Source organism: Pelophylax lessonae, assembly GCF_965119305.1.
Source record: "Pelophylax lessonae genome assembly, chromosome: 4".
Lineage (NCBI taxonomy): Eukaryota > Metazoa > Chordata > Amphibia > Anura > Ranidae > Pelophylax > Pelophylax lessonae.
In genome coordinates this window covers 427,843,959-427,860,809 of record NC_138771.1, presented here as the reverse complement: position 1 = coordinate 427,860,809, position 16,851 = coordinate 427,843,959, and the positions used below count along the sequence as shown (strand labels likewise).

The 16,851-nt window shown below is 36.7% G+C and overlaps 1 protein-coding gene across 15 annotated transcripts in view; it reads right to left on the bottom strand.

Annotated features, from left to right (window-relative positions):
- Positions 1-16,851, bottom strand: part of LOC309552109 (protocadherin alpha-C2-like) — a 426,489-nt gene that overhangs the window by 234,348 nt on the left and 175,290 nt on the right. The window contains exon 1 of one of the 15 annotated variants that reach the window (XM_082252893.1): positions 9,994-12,596. The exons of 12 other annotated variants lie outside the window; for them this stretch is intronic. In XM_082252893.1, the coding sequence (XP_082109019.1) occupies positions 9,994-12,357 (2,364 nt within the window). In that variant the 5' untranslated portion in view covers positions 12,358-12,596. Of the gene's footprint in view, positions 1-1,544; positions 4,014-9,993; positions 12,597-16,851 lie in introns of those variants that run through there. 2 more of the 15 variants (XM_082252901.1, XM_082252907.1) reach the window with 2 other exon arrangements.

Genomic DNA, 16,851 nt, shown 5'->3' with positions numbered 1-16,851 from the left:
GCATATCAATATGAGCGATGAGGTCAGCATCTCCCTGCCTCCTCTCTCTGTCTTCCGGGATGCCGCGGGTCACGTGACTTCCCCCGTACGCGTTACGTCCTTACGGTGGGCGGGACTTCGTCAGCGGGGATAGGGAAGCTTGAACACGGACCCGGCTTTAAGCGCCTTTACTCCGCCTACTATGCTAAAGAGAGCGTCCCCGGTTGCCTGGAAACTGTCCTCCTCTTCCCCAAAGGAATCAGCACAGGTGAAAAAGCGATTCTAAATTAAATATATGGACGAGACTCCACACTCACTGCGAAGGTTCTCATATATTTAATACTTACATGACAGCATATAAAGACCTTACTAGGTGTTTATAAAATTGATCAATATATATATATATTATCCTATGTTTAGATACTATGGATAAATATCATCGGAAGCTTTAGCTGCCCTCAATAGTCCCATATCATTGGAAGAAATCATAAAGATTAATAAGCAGCTTCCAAATGAAAAAGCCCCAGGACCAGATGGCTATATAGGGAAGGTAATTAAAATATTACAAATGGAATTTTCTCCAATATTACATGCATTATATTCTGACACGTAGACTGGAGGGGGCTATTTGAATACAGGAAAAGAGGCCTATATAAAGGTTTTGCTTAAGAAAGGAAAATATCCAACAAAACCAGGGTCGTATCATCCAATTAAATTAAATGTGGATGTAAAATTTTTGTCAACATTCATAGCGGAACGTCTATCCTTTAATTTAATCCACTTTAATATCCCTAGCCCAGGTCGGGTTTTTCAAAGGCCATTTTGAGCATAAGGCATTAGCGGCTCTTGAATATGTAAACAATAATCCAAACAAAGAAATAGCCTTAATAACAATTGATGCTGAAAAGCATTTGACAACGTGGATCTGGCAAGGTTGGCTTAAGTTCTGCAAATTTTGGGATTTCAAGGACAGTTTATGCACTTTCTATCAATTATGTAAAAAAACCCGGTTGCAAGAGTATATACCCCAGGCTTTATCTCTACCTCTTTCCCGCTTTCTAAAGGAACCAGACAAGGATGCCCACTGTCACCATTACTATTAAATTTGACAATTAAGCCTCTATCTAGATTATAGCAATCTACCTAGGAGACTTCATGTATTTCTATAGGGAAAGAAAAACTTAAAATCTGTCTTTTTGCAGATATTATAATATATATTTATTTATTTATTTATATTATGAACCAAAAGCGAACTGAAAGGAAAAGTGTCTCCTGTCATTTATCAGCTGGTTCAAACACTGTTGCTGGGTGCTGGGTCACTAATAGGAGCATGTCAAGCCCGACCATGTAGCCACAAAATATATTCATAAAATGTATCTCATCTTAAAGTTACTCTTAATAAAAGTTGAGAAAAATTAATTTTTTCAAAATTAATCCTGGCATTCTGGACATTCCATGGCAAAACAATACTTAGAACAAAGCAAATAATACATTGAGTTATAATCCAGAACTATTTACATAATGAGAGCATGTTCTGGTTTCACTGTGTTTAATATTTTTCTCACCTTGTTAAGGATGAACCCTTGTTGATTTTCAGGATTTTCATTTCCTGGAGACTGAGAAGAATTAGGAGTGAAAACAATCAAGTCATTCTTTGCTTGGAGTGAGTTTGAACATACTCTATACTGAGTGTGTTGGGAATACATCCAGCTGCCCCCAGTATTGGAACAGATCCTATAGTTTTCCTTCAGATCATTGACTTCATCTCTGTATTTCTGCCATCTTAACACAGTGAAGGCAATTAAAGTAATTATAAAAATGCTTGATATTATGCAGATGGCAACAACCAAATAAATATTTGTTGTAGAAAACTCATCATTGGTGCTCATTGACTCATAATTGTTTAATTTAATTTCCTCTCCAAATTCCACCAAGGAGATAATGATTTGGGTCACAGCAGTCATGATTGGTTCTCCATGGTCTTTTGCCACCACAGTTAATCTGTATTCATCATTATCTGAATCTGTAAATGAACGTTTCAAACTAATATCGCCAGTTTGCTGAGATATGATAAATGGTGTTTTTCCTGACAGGTCTTTAAAATTATAAGATATCAAAGCATTATATCCAGAATCGAAGTCCAATGCTCTCACTTTAGTCACAAGGAAACCAGGTTGTGCCAACTTTGGGGTTTTGACTGTCATATCAGTAAAAAATGGGCTAAATGTTGGTGAGTTGTCATTAATATCAGTAATGAAGATATTTAATGTAAGGTTGGAAGTGAGAGGAGGTAGACCAGAATCAGTTGCCTTTATGTGACACTGGAAAAAGGTGACTTTTTCATGGTCAAAAGAAATTAAAGCAATTACTTTTCCATTTTCTGGATTGATGGTGATGTAGGAAGATATAGGGATCCCATCAATGATGCTGTCAGTGACTGAATAAGTGATAAAGGAATTCTGCCCAATATCAGGGTCTAAGGCTGATGCTGTATAGACATGAGAGCCTGGTGGATTGTTTTCTTTAACAAAGATTGTTTCAACAGACTGTTGGAAATGAGGAGCGTTATCATTCACGTCACTTATTTCAACAATTATATTTTTTGTTACAGAAAGAAATGGAGACCCTTCATCTCTTGCAGTAATTTTAACTTCATAAAAATCTTTCTTCTCTCTGTCCAGTGGTCCATTTACAGTAAGCGAAAAATCTCCCATAAAAGCTGGATTTATCTTGAAAGGCACAGGTTCTGAAACGGCACAGTGAACTTTTCCATTTAATCCAGAATCTTTATCTCGTACACTAATAATTGCAATGGTTGTCCCTTGTGGAGAATCCTCAGGAACAGGAACCGATAAAGACGTCACAGTCACCTCTGGAGGATTGTCATTGACATCAACCACTGTCACAAGAACTTTACAATGTCCAACCATTGGGTGTTCACCATTGTCAATAGCATCAACCTGAATTTCATACATTTTAACAGTTTCATAGTCCAATTTGCTTTTTATTCTGATTTCTCCAGTACTTTTGTCTAAATGAAATACTCTCCTCGCTTCTTCCTTCACTTGCTTGCCAAATTCATATGTAAGCTCCCCATTTTTTCCCTGATCCAAATCAGAGGCATTTAGTTTAAACACTAATGATCCCTCAAAGGCATTTTCATCAATAGTGCACTGGTAAAATGGCTGGCTAAAAGCAGGGGCATTATCATTAGCATCTTCCACAGTGACAACAATTTGAGTTGTGCCATGTTGTCTTGGCCTGCCATTATCATAGGCTGTAAGTGTCAAATTATGAACAGACTGCTTTTCTCTGTCTAGAGATTTCTTTAATACAAGCTCTAATGATCTGATTTGGTTCATGTATTTTTGAAAATCTAAGGCAAAATAATCACTTGCACTGAGTTCATAGCTTGTAATAGAATTTGTTCCAAGGTCAGGATCAACAGCTCCCTCTAGCAGAAAACGAGATCCTGTGGGTCTCAACTCTGATATCATTAAATTAGTAACACTGGATGAAAAAGATGGACTGTTATCATTTATATCTTCTATTTCAACATCTACACGATACATCTGTACAGGCTTATCTACAATAACCTGCAGAGGAATAATACAGTAGGGTAAATCTGGACACAGCAGCTCTCTGTCTATTGATTCTTTTACAAACAAAATTCCATTTTGCAGGTTAACCTGGAAGTATTCTTTATCATCTACAGAGACAATATGTAACATTCTGGAATTAATCTCACCAATCTCCAGTCCCAAATCCTGAGCAATTCTTCCAACAAAGGTTCCGTGTGTAGATTCCTCTGGGATGATATAATGCAGCTGACTCAGAATCACATCCCAGGACATTTGAAGCAATAAGAAATTGACCAATATGCTCCTTGCGTTGTTATCCTGTTTTTGACAGAACATTTCTTAAAACCTCCAAGCCTGATTTCAGTAATTCCTTTTGCAAAAACAGCATCCACGAAGGCTGATAATCAACAACACAGGAAAACAATCTATCGTGGCCAAAATTCCCAAGCAGGATCTTCAGCCGCAGCAATGAAAGAGATGAATATGTGTTTCAACCACATGCTATATATTGTTGTGGAGTGCCATCTAGTGTTGAAAGAAGACATTTCAACCATTTCAAACGAATTATTCTGTGAGTATGAATGTTTGAGACTTTTACCTTATTCTTAACAAAAATATGTTTTAAGTTAAGTTTATATAGTAGTTACCAAAAATGATTTATTTTCTAGTAAATACATTATAATGGATGCCTAAAATAGAAAGTATGCACAAAGAACACATTATGACTTATGTTAGATTTTTTTTTACTTAACTTGTCAAGCACTAAAGAGAAATATACAACAACTGTGACATTATGTTGATCAACTTGCAAGTAAAATGTTTAATAGAAATTAACTTCATTTGTACTGAGCACAATATATCAGATCATCACATTTTTCATCAAACATGTAGAATTACAAGATTTGAACATGCTGATTTTTTGGAGATAATAATAATTGAACTTTGCTAAAAAGGACAAAGCTATGCCTGACATTATGTAGAGAAGATCAGATAAAAGAGTAAAATCTTTCTAGAAATACAAGAATTCATGCAGCTTGGCCTTTCTCAGTAAATACCTAGTATTGTATATAGGCTACTAAGTAGGATGAAGCATCTTAGACCACATTGTGTTTTTGTGGGATCCATTAATTCAGCCTTCCATCAGAAAACAAGATGCCAAATAAATTTCCAACAGTACAACTGGCACTCCAAACAGCTAAATGCTTTTGCCATGTGGTATTTCTGTAAACAGCTGTAACACTCAAAAATGCTTGTCATTGTATGACAAGGCTCAATGAGAGCACAAAGCAGACTCTTTAGCAGGTGTTTACTGGTTTAAACTGATCTATCATTATTCATTGGTACAAGAGTCACCAATTAAAGGGATCTTTCAAATCTGACTGGTTGTAACTTTCAACAGGTTTTTACTAGTTTTTAATGATGCTTTTTTTGTTAGTTTTTATATATTTTTTGCATCATAAATACTCCTTATTTGGTCACTAATTTTCATAAAGAAAATGTTATCCAATTTTACTTTTTTATGAAAAAACTGTTCCATTCACCTCATTGATCTTAAGACAGCCATGTGGTTATGGAAATTCATGAAAAGTTGCTTTGGTATAATTTTTCATTGATTTAATAACTTTCTAGTACTAATTCTTTCCCTTTCAAACACTGAACATAATCGTTGTATATTCATATTGTTGTTTGAATTTGCGTTCTAGCCAAGTATAGAACATTTGAAGACATGTTTCCTGACATTCTAACTCTCTTTATTCAGAGTGAAATTTTCAATAGTATCCTAAATTAAACAAATAAGTATACTCAACTTATTATGCAATCGCCAAGAAATGTAGATTTAAAGTATCTTTCAAACATTTCAAGTTTAGGTTAGATCAATTCATAGTTCTATATTAAATTGATATAAATATCACCTAGCATGAAAGTAAAGGCTGGCTTCGAGATTTAAAACTACCCCTACAAGTTCATGAAATACTGTATGCACTAATCTGTGAGTTAAATTTCCTCAACTGTAAATTAGTAAATAAAACATAATACAAAAATAAAATAAATAATCCACAAACAAAAGCGGTGATAAATATGGTTCGATCTTTCATGAAGCATTCAGTTAAAACGTTTTAAACAGGTTTTTGACTTGGTGGTAATCTGGCATTCTTTCCTGCACCATATAAAAAAGAAAGGTTATGCATACACCAATCAGAAAGTCTCAAAGATTTCAACTGCAGAACTGAATTTTCTAAAAAGGGTGTGTAGCACTCTACAGGTAGGTGCTAGGTAAAAGTATGGTGGGCCTTGGCTGCCTAACAGCAGGGCCATGATTTCAGCTGGCTGTCTCCCAGGTGTGTCTGCTGAGAGGGGAGTCTCCCCACTGGCTCCATCAGAGGGTTCTCATTGGGCAGTGGAGGAAACCCAATCAGAGACACACTCAGGCCTGTATCTACCCCAGAAGGCAGATTCTGCCGCAGAGGATTCTGGGAGTGGGTATACCTTTTGAGGGAACGCATGACGCAACGTCTTTGGTGGGAAGCAGCGTCCGAGGAGGGAGAGTACGGCTGTCTCTCCCCCTGTCAGAAGAATCAGGTGTTCCGGGTGGCTGCCTGGGAATCCAGAGAGTGCTGAGTTGAGCTGCATAGGGGATCCGGTGTGCTGAGGACCAGTGAAGGAAGAGGGGCCCAGTTCCAGGAAAGCCTGCCAAGGTTTTGAGTACTGTGAACTGCCCCTAGGGGTCTGCCAAGAGTAGAGGGGACCACTCCAGAGAAGGTTCCAGGGATCCAGGAGTCAGCTAGCTGTAGAGGGGGTGCCTAGTCAGAGGACCCTGAAGTGTTAGAGGGAGTACCTAGTTAGAGGACCCTGAAGTGTAAAGGGGGCACCAGTGGTTGAGTCCTGAAGAATCAGTGTACAGTGTGCAGTGTACAGAGTTAAGAGTTGCAGCAGCACAAGCAGTGACAAGGAGCTACCTCAGCCAGTGAAGGGTTGGAGGGAGCTATTCAGTGACTTTTGAGCTAGATCAAGTGTCAGGAGTCAAGAGTTCTACAGTCCTGGATCTTCTGAGTTAACAAACAAGTTAAAGTCGAGGTTCCAGCACTAATTCAGCCAAGTGGTATTTACAAGCATTAGGAAGCGCTGGTCGGCATCCAGCTGGTGTCAAGACAGCGCTAGTGGGCATTTTTGTACAAAGTTCCAGTTAAGCCTAGAAGAGCCAGAGGAGTATCCCACTCATTCCCTTCTCCCATCTCCAATATACAATAAACAAAACAAATCAAAGATGCCGGAATGGTCATTGTCTTAGTTCTCACACCTGGGTTCACAACTTAAATGTGTTGGGAGTGTTACCGATACTAATGGCAGACCCTGGAAACATTGCTACAGGTATATGCATAAATACTTCATACAGTATCCTATTTGCATGTCTGTTTACAGACATAACTGAACAACATGATGCATGTATACAATATCAATACTTTTTTTTACAAGAAATAAAAAACATTTAAAACAATTTCAGTTGTATTACATTACAATAAGTAGGGTTCATCTTGCTCCCATGTGCGATTATAACTTTTCTGTTTTATTTACCAATGTTGTAACAGGTTTTCATTTTAATTAATTCAATGCCATGTCTGAGAAGAAGATTTAGGGATGCCTAACCCTGAAATGTTGTTGACCAATAAATTAGATAATACCCAAAGAATTGTTAACTGAAGTTAAAACAAGGGGAAAATCTGCCACATAGTAGACAAAAAAAGTAGACAAATTAAAGTAAGCTACACACAAGCATAAAAGCCGATTAATCCATTAACAATGGTAAAACTGTATTAAAATTGCTGTCAAAATATATTTATTTTTTTCTGTTAAAATCAATGTATATAGATAAGTAAATATTTAAATATTGATTTGTAAAAAAATTGGAAATGTGTAAAAGCCTGCTGAAGATCCTTTTGTTATATCTAGTTAAGATATTCATCCACTCATAGAATAATGTGTAAATAAGCCATATACTACTAATACAGTGATGTTCATGTATTCTAATGTATCGGAATGCCACCATGTTGTCTTGTAAGAGAACAGGTACTTCTTCAAAGATGTTATTTCCTCATTGCATGTTTCATTGTTGCATGTTGCATTTACTTGATAAAGATAAAAAAAAAAAAAAAAACGGCAAGTCCAGCATTCTTTTTTTCTGATTTTAGAATTAAACATTTTTTCAATTGAAAACTGATGTTTGAGGTTTGGATGGATGCTGTCCGCTTAACCACTTGCTGACCCTCCTACAGTAGTTTAACTGCTACAGGGCAGCCACTCTGCACAGGGTCATGTATATAAACATGATCCTGCACTTCTGCATATCAGGCGTGAGTGTGCGCCACCGGCGGGTCGTTCCCACTGTGATTCTACATAGCGGGAGCTAATCAGCGGGTCCTGCGGACCCAATGTCCACAGCACCTGCTGATCATTCGGTACACAGGCAGAACAGCGATCTGCCTAAGTAAACCAGGCAGATCGCCGTTCTGTCAGTAAGGAAGGCATGGATCCTGTGTTCCTGCAAAGCAGGGACATGGATCTATGCCTTCCTCTAGTAAAAGCACCTCCCACGCTACAGTAAAACACAAGCTAGGCACACAGTTAACCCCTTCCCAGCCAGTGCCATTAGTACAGCGACAGTGCATATGTTTAGCACTGATAACTGTAATAATGTCACTGGTCCCCAAAAAAGTGTTAAAAGTGTCAGTTAATGTCCAATTTGTCCACTCCAATATTGTAGTCCTGCTATAAGACGCTAAATGCCGCCATTACTTGTTAAAAAAAAAAAAAAAACTCCATAAATATATCCCATAGTTTTTAGACGCTGTAACTTTTGCGCAAACCAATTAACAAACGCTTATTGGGATTTTTTTACTTAAAATATGCATCAGAATACATATTGGCCTAAATTGATGAATAAAAAACGATTTTTATTATTTTTTTTTTAAATTGTCATTCTTTTTTTGTTTATAGTGCAAAAAATAAAAAAACGCAGAGGTGATCAAATACCTTCAAAAGAAAGCTCTATTTTTGGTGCAAAAAGGACATTATTTGGGTACAGCATTGCACTGGCACGCAATTGTAAGTTAAAATAAAGCAGTGCCGTCGTGCAAAAAATGGACTGGGCAGGAAGGGGGGTAAATCTTCCAGAGCTGAAGTGGTTAATTCAGATACCATGTTTTACAACTTTGAAAGAAATGGTCAGCAGCTACTATGCGCCTGAAAATCTCATCCTTTTGACAAGACGTTACACTCTTGCTGTCTTGTTTCTATTTATTTATTTATTTATTTTTTTAATAATGGATAACAAGGAGGCGACACTAACTGCGAGCAACAAGTGTAACTGCACAAAGGGAGAGAATTAAAAAAAAAGTATCTTGCCACTGAAGTTGGTAAGAGTAACCAATCATTTTTGCCTAGCCTGTAGGTTCAAAGTATTATGATGTTAGATGGATAATATCTTCTGGGCCTTTACTGGGTTCCATTTTACCTTGGATAAGCTGGAAACAAATGTATTGGGGATCCTCAAATGACTTCCATATTTCAAGTCCATGACAATTTGATTTACCCTTTTCAACTTTCACAGCCAGTAGAGTAACATACAGGCACATTCTTAATATTTTATGGTTTGTACTATTATACCACTTATACTTGCAAACATCTTTTAGTTATTATAATAGCTTACAAATAAGGACAGAGACATACTGTATATTGTTTTACAAATTCAAAATGTACTGTACCTGTGAAAATTTTTAAAAGATGGTCTGCTTCCTTGGTCCTAAGTCATTGTCTAAATTATCCAAATAAACTTTCTATTGCATTTATCATTTATTTTTAAATAATACCTGCAATGTTCATTGTTGTTATTTTAAAGTGGAACTTTACCATAACAACATGTTAAAAATAATGTTCTTCAGCAAGAAATATACATTCCACGTTATTCATTTATGCTACCAAAATTAATGTGTGTTGTAAATTGCCTCCAGCATTGCTCCTGTTTCATCTTGCTGGAGGCTGCCATTTTGCTGAAGCCCCGGCCCCAGAACAGCAGTAAATCCATCAGCTGTTAGCATATCAGCCTCTACATTTTTTGACACATTGCCTAAAAATAGAGAGCAACTGAGCATGTGCAGAGCAGACTGAGACTGCGTATTACTGGATTTTAAACAGTATAGGCACTTATTTTTAATGTTTGACATAGCTATACCTGCAAAAGGGGCCAGCATGAAGTGATCTAGCAGGACTTCATTTTCTGACTTTGTTCTACTTTGATCTTCAATTCGAATACTTCTTTTTGTAGTAATTTTAATTTTCATTATTTTTGATTGCACTTCCATCTTCAGGAAATGAAGACACTCTCCAAAAATACCACATTTTTTAATTTTTGCATGCTATACATCTAGGTTAATCTTACCTTAATTGAAGAATTTATAATGGGTCCTTGATGGTTTGAAGCTTCTTCGTTGATTGGGGTTTGAAGGTTATTTGGAGTAAAGACAATTAGGTCATTCTTAGCTTGAACTGAGTTTGAACTCTGAACCCTATATTGAGTGTGTTGAGAGTACATCCAACTTCCTCCAGTGTTGGAACAGACTTTGTAATTTTCTTTCAAATCATTGACTTCATCCCTGTATTTTTGCCATCTTAAAACAGTGAAAGCAATTAAGGTTATGAGGAATATACTTGAAATTATACAGATAGCTATTACTAAATAAACATTTGTATCAGAGAATTCTTCATTGCTGTTCTTGGATTCATCATTTTCAAACTTTAATTCTTCTCCTGGGTCCACAAAGGAGACTATAATTTGAGTAACAGCTGTCATGATTGGTTCTCCATTGTCTTGAGCCACAACTAATAATCTATATTCTTCATGATCAGAATCAGTTAATGGACGTTTCAAATTAATTTCTCCAGTGTGGTAAGAAATGGCAAAAGGTGTTTTCCCTAAAGGATCCTTAAAGTTATAGGATATTAATGCATTGTATCCCGAATCAAGATCCACAGCTTTCACTTTTCCTACTAGAGATCCAGTTTTTGTCGACTTGGGAGTTTTAACTGTGATTGCAGAATAAAGTGGGGTGAATGTTGGTGCATTGTCATTAATATCCTCAATGAATATATTTATAGTGAGATTTGAGCTCAGAGGTGATAAACCAGCATCTGTAGCTTTTACGTGACACTGGAAGTAGGTAACTTGCTCATGGTCAAATGACACTAAAGCAAAGACTTTTCCATTTTCTGGATTGATGGAGATGTAGGAAGAGACAGGAATCCCATGAATAGTACTGTCATCAATTGAGTATGTGATGAAAGAATTCTGTCCGATATCTGGGTCAGAGGCTGACGCTGTGTAGACATGAGAACCTGGTGGGTTGTTTTCCTTGATAAAGATTGTATCAACTGGCTGCTGGAATCGGGGTGCATTGTCATTCACATCACTTAAATTAATTTTGAGAGTTTGTGAAACAGACAGAGATGGAAGCCCCTCATCTTTTGCAATAATTAAAACTTCATAATAAGATTGCTTTTCACGATCTAATTGGGCACTCACAGTAAGGGAAAAATCCCCCATAAATGCAGAATTTATTTTGAAAGGTGTATGTTCTAATAAGTAGCAACTGACTTTGCCATTTGATCCTGAATCTTTATCATGTACACTGATAATTGCAACTGTTGTTCCTTGTGGTGAATCCTCTGGCACAGGAACTGATAATGATGTCACCATCATCTCAGGGGAATTGTCGTTGACATCAATGACAGTTACTAAAACTTTGCAATGTCCAACCATTGGGTGTTCTCCATTGTCAGTAGCATCAATCTGAATTTCATAAATACTTGTAGTTTCAAAGTCCACATTTCCTTTTACTGTGATTTCCCCTGTGTGTTTGTCAAGGGTAAAAATATTTCTTATATCTTCTTTGACCATTTTGCTAAATTCATATAATATTTCAGAATTTTTTCCTACATCCAAGTCTGTGGCATTTAACTTGAACACAAAGGTTCCTTTAGGAGCATTTTCAGTCACACTGCACTGGTAAAATGGCTGAGTAAAAGATGGAGCATTATCATTGACATCTTCTACTGTAATCACAATTTTGGTTGTACCACTCAATCTTGGCTTGCCTCCATCATAAGCAGTTAGTGTCAAGTTGTGAACAGACTGCTTTTCCCTGTCCAGAGATTTCTTTAGCACAAGTTCTAATGATCTGATTTGGTTCATGTATTTCTGAAAATCTAACATTAAATATTCACTGGCACTGAGCTCATAATTGGTGATAGAATTTGTTCCTAAATCTGGATCAAAAGCTCCCTCTACTGGGAAACGAGATCCTGCAGGTCTAAGTTCTGAAATCATTAGATGATTCACAGAAGAGAAGAAAGATGGACTATTGTCATTTATATCTTCTATTTCCACATCTACACGATACATCTGCACAGGCTTGTCTATAATAACCTGCAAAGGAATAATACAGAATGGTGTATTTTGACAGAGCAGCTCTCTGTCTATTGTCTCTTTAACAAATAAGATTCCATTCTGCAGATTCACTTGGAAATACTCCTTCTCATCTCTAGAGACAACACGCAGCATTCTAAAGTTAATCTCACCTAAATCCAGTCCAAGATCCTGAGCAATTCTTCCAACAAATGTGCCGTGTTTGGATTCCTCCGTGATGATATAATGCAGCTGACAGAAGACTACATCCCAAGACATTTGTAGCAACAGAAAATTCACCAGATTGCTCCATGGTTGATAATCCTGTTTTAGGCTGAACATTTCTGGTATTATAAGATGATAAAGGTGATAAATGGTTCAGTACATGTTGAATTCAAATTCCAGGAAGATTCTCAGCACGAAAGGGAAACGTGATCATGGATGACATCCTTACACTAAGAAGCTCTGCCATCAACAATGAATATTTTCCTTTTACACCTTACCATAAGTAGGTTTGGAGTGTCATCTAGTGTCTGGTTTTTATATTGCAACCAATACTACTGTAATGTAAGTAAAACTATCTAAACAAATTGCTTTCTTATTATATATTTTTATACATATGTAGAATTGAATTTATAATATTATCATTTATTTACCTTAAGCTACAACATTTTTTATGTTATTAGTGGTGTAAAGTATGATTATAATGTTTACGTTTTTTTTAATTTACTTATTTTTCATTTACTATATTCTACTTAAAATATATATATATATAAATAGTACAGCAAGAAAAAAAAGAAAACATCTTATAGCTTTACTGTAATTCTACCTTACAGTTATTTAGAAAAACAAGTAAGAATCAACTCATTTAAGTTTGCTTAAAATACCTGTTTGTTTCATTGTTTCCTACTAAACTGAATGTTACATGCTCACAGCTGTTCATTTACTAGAATCACATCACCTGGCAAGCATTCAATTTAAGAGAATACCAAGTAAAGGTGGAGAAGGACCCAAGCTGGGTTGGATGATCTGCTTTTGCATCCAACAACATCAATTTCTGGATAGTGAGCCCTGATGAAAATATTACTTAATGGGTTTGATTTAAAGTGGTTCTAAAGGCTGAAGGTTTTTTTTATCTTAATTCATTCTATGAATTAAGATAAAAAACCTTCTGTGTGCAGCAGCCCCCTAATACTTACCTGAGCCCCATCTTGATCCAGTGATGTTGCACAACTCCGCTACTGGGACTCTTCCTCCTAATTGGCTGAGGTATCAGCGTGTGCCATTTGCTCCCGCTGCTGTCAGTCAAAGTCAGTGAGCCAATAAGGAGAAAGAGGTGGTGGGGCCAAAACCGCGACTCCATGTCTGAATGGTCACACTGAGCTGTGGCTTGGGTGCCCCCATAGCAAGCTGCTTGTTGTGGCAGCACTCAGCAGGAGGGAGGGGCCAGGAGCGCTGAAGAGGGACCCAAGAAGAGGAGGATATGGGCTGCTCTTTGCAAAACCAATAACATGTTTGTTATATAAAAAAAGAGACTTTAGAATCACTTTAAAAAAGACAAATGGACTACTCGCTTTGCAAAGGAAGTAGCTCTTTGCAAGGGAATTACCCCCAGTGCTTAGTGAATGTGTGAAGCTCTGCTAGCTTCCATCATTATGTGCTATTAATATTTTTTTTTTCTTTGCATGTGATTGGGTATTCTTTGCAAAGTGAAAATTCACTAAGCTCAGGGGGAAAAATGTCTTTGCAAAGTGCAAGTTCACTTGCAAATTCAACATTGCTTTAAAAAAAAAACCCAGTATATCAGTGTGTGTGTCACTGAACATTACCTAGTCTTCAAGTAACCCTAGGTGTTAATCTCAAAAATATCTCATCCTTAGTTTCAAATCAGCTTGAAAATTTGAACAAAAATAGTAGAAATAGGCAGTGATATGTAACTGATTGAGCAATAATTTAGTAAATAATTGACCTAAAACTGTTGAACTACTACTCACACAACTTGCTCAAAAATTGCAGGCTGAGGGAAAATGACAAGTCATCAGCATTGCCTGTGGACCCCCTAGAGCTGATAAATGTCCCCATTACTGTGACCCCAACTTCTACTCACACAACTTTGAACTTCAAACAGTGTTGTGTGAATATTAGTTGAGCTGTTTTGGGTCAAGCAGGGTCTTAGTTAATACATTTAGATGCTTGTGAATGCTTACATCTTATATTGCCGGTATACAGCTATAAGGCTGTGGGCACAGTGGTGCCTAGGTCCCCTTACATACCTAGAAGTGCACAGCTATTTTTCAGTAATATTTTCACGACAAACGGTAAACCTTTCAGGGTACCTTATAGGCACACCTAACATTTCTAGATATTATCTAGGAAATCCTTTAAATTCAGTGTCACTTTAACATGATGGTTGTAGAAACTAAGTACATACCAATCATAACTGGCATGCCTTACCATTTCAATGTAACTAACAGTAGAAATAAGCTCAAGGAACAATGCCGTCCTAGATCCAAACTAGACCAGGAAAAATTGAACAGTACTGGGTATCTGTAAATAAACACAATTTCAAAAAATATTGCAGAAGATACATTTACCTCTGAGACTCTGCAGTGGTCAAAGTTATGTCTATTTGGCAGAAGACCTTAGTAAGGCCCAGAACTCAATCATGGGTCTATGCAAAATCTCAATACTGGCCAGAGATCACCTTAGGATGGCCATTTATGATCTGATTCAACAGATGGAACATATTTGAACAGCAGTGTAGGGTTTCAAGGATAAGTTCATTTTGCAAGTAAAAAAAATGTGGATTTACAATTTTTCTTTTGTAGGAGTCTGGGAAGCATTGCATCCAAGATGAGCAGATCCTGGGTGCCATGCAGGACTCCTACAGACTGTCAGTGTAAGTTGTATGCCCATACATCGTACAGGCAGGCAGTTTCAAACTGATAGGAAGACTCGATGAACTACTAGACTGCTCAACCCTAGTATTTCATTGAGAACTACAAGCCAACTGCCAGCGTAGTTTTCACATTAACAGAACTCTGCGAATATATGACACGACCAGGCAGGTGGAGCCCGCATGGCTGCGTTTTTTTTAAATTGTGACAGTCAGTGGGAGGATGCAGGGGGCCAGTAATACTGTAACATGTTACATTTTATACCCTGAATATGGGTATAACATGTAACATGTTATGAAAGGCGAACTATTTTTTAATCATGTAGTGATAATGACAATTTCCAAATTGCCAAACCAGGGAGAGATCACGATTATCAACTGCTTCTGTTTGTATTTTGATTATGTTCAAAATATACATCCCTATTAACTTTTATCTCTCCTATCCACAATAAAAAAAAAACAATCTTTTTTTTTTTTACATCTCTATTTCTAAACTTGTAGATTGTTCACATTTAATGTAGTGAAATAAGTGGGATTTGTATAAGTGCAATTTTAAACATGTGAGTTGTGCTTTTGTTGATTTATCGGGACTGCTTGGTGACTGATTTTGGTATAAGTGTTCCCTTTGGAATCTTTACTATCCACATTTAAAACACATTTTCTAATTTTCTGTCAGTTTTTAAATAGCACTTTTTCATAATTTTAGTTGGTTATTATGGGAAGTGGTTAGGTGTTAACATGTGGAATTGTGAAGTAAGTGGAATTTGTATAATGGATTTTTAAACACAGGCATTTGAAATAAAACGAGTCTTTATACCTGTAAGTAACATTTTACTCTTCCTATAAGTAATATAAATATTGTTACTGGGAAGATGAGTGCTAGCATGGTTAAAGGTTTTGCTCAGAGCATAGTGTGTCACATGTATACATTAATGTAGCAACAGCTCCAAAATTAATACTGCTGTGAAAGATTTGAACAGACTGTTTTTCTGGAAATTTAATTTAGGGATATGGAAGGGCAAATTGCAACACTAAGGAGACTTTACAATCTTGAAAGGAGTCTTCTGCTCACTGAATAGGCAGGATTGATGTGGAAGGTTGAGGGAAAGACAGAATGATCAAGTAGGAAGCTGGATTTCTGTAGTTAAAGGGAGTGTAAAGGGTGCATAGAAAAGAAAGGCCAGCCTTGTGTTTCAGTACCAAGAAAATTTTGAAGTTAGGTGCATATGTGTGGGGGTCAAACTCAGAGGTTGCATCCCTAGATATCACTTATACCCCTAACATCCAGGAGAGCTACCCATCTAGGGAGGGGGGGGGAGTGAAAGTAATGAAAAAGCATGTAAGACAGTTTGATGCAAAGCTAATGTGTAAGTTAGGTCTATAGGATTACAAAATGCAGCCTGTAAATGGATAGAAAACTGGTTTAAAGAATTTATTTAAAGAGTAGTTAATAATGATCTATACTCTGAATAAAGAGTAAAGTTATTAGTGGTGTAGGTTCATTGTTGGACTCTTACTTTTTAACCTATTTATAAACTATATAGAGCTTGGAACCAAGCTAAATTGTTAAAAAAAAATCAATACATGCGTCATACATTCTAGGGGGGGTTACATCTTGGGGAGTCAAAAATTGAGAATGATCTGGATGTTCTTGTAGATCAGAAACTTAATACCAGCATGCAATGCCATATTGCATTTCTAAAACAAGCAACATTCTTTATTTTATTAAAAGAAGTATACACTTAAGAGAGAGTAAGGGACCTTATCTATAGTATACAGTTCACAAAAAGCATTGTTGTTGTTCAGTCTTTTAGTCGTATCCGACACTTCGTGACCTCAAGAACCATAGCACGCCATGCTTTTCTGTTTTCCTCCCTGATCTTGCTTAACTTAATGTTCATTGTTTCGATGATGCTATCTATCCATCTTTTTTTCTGTCA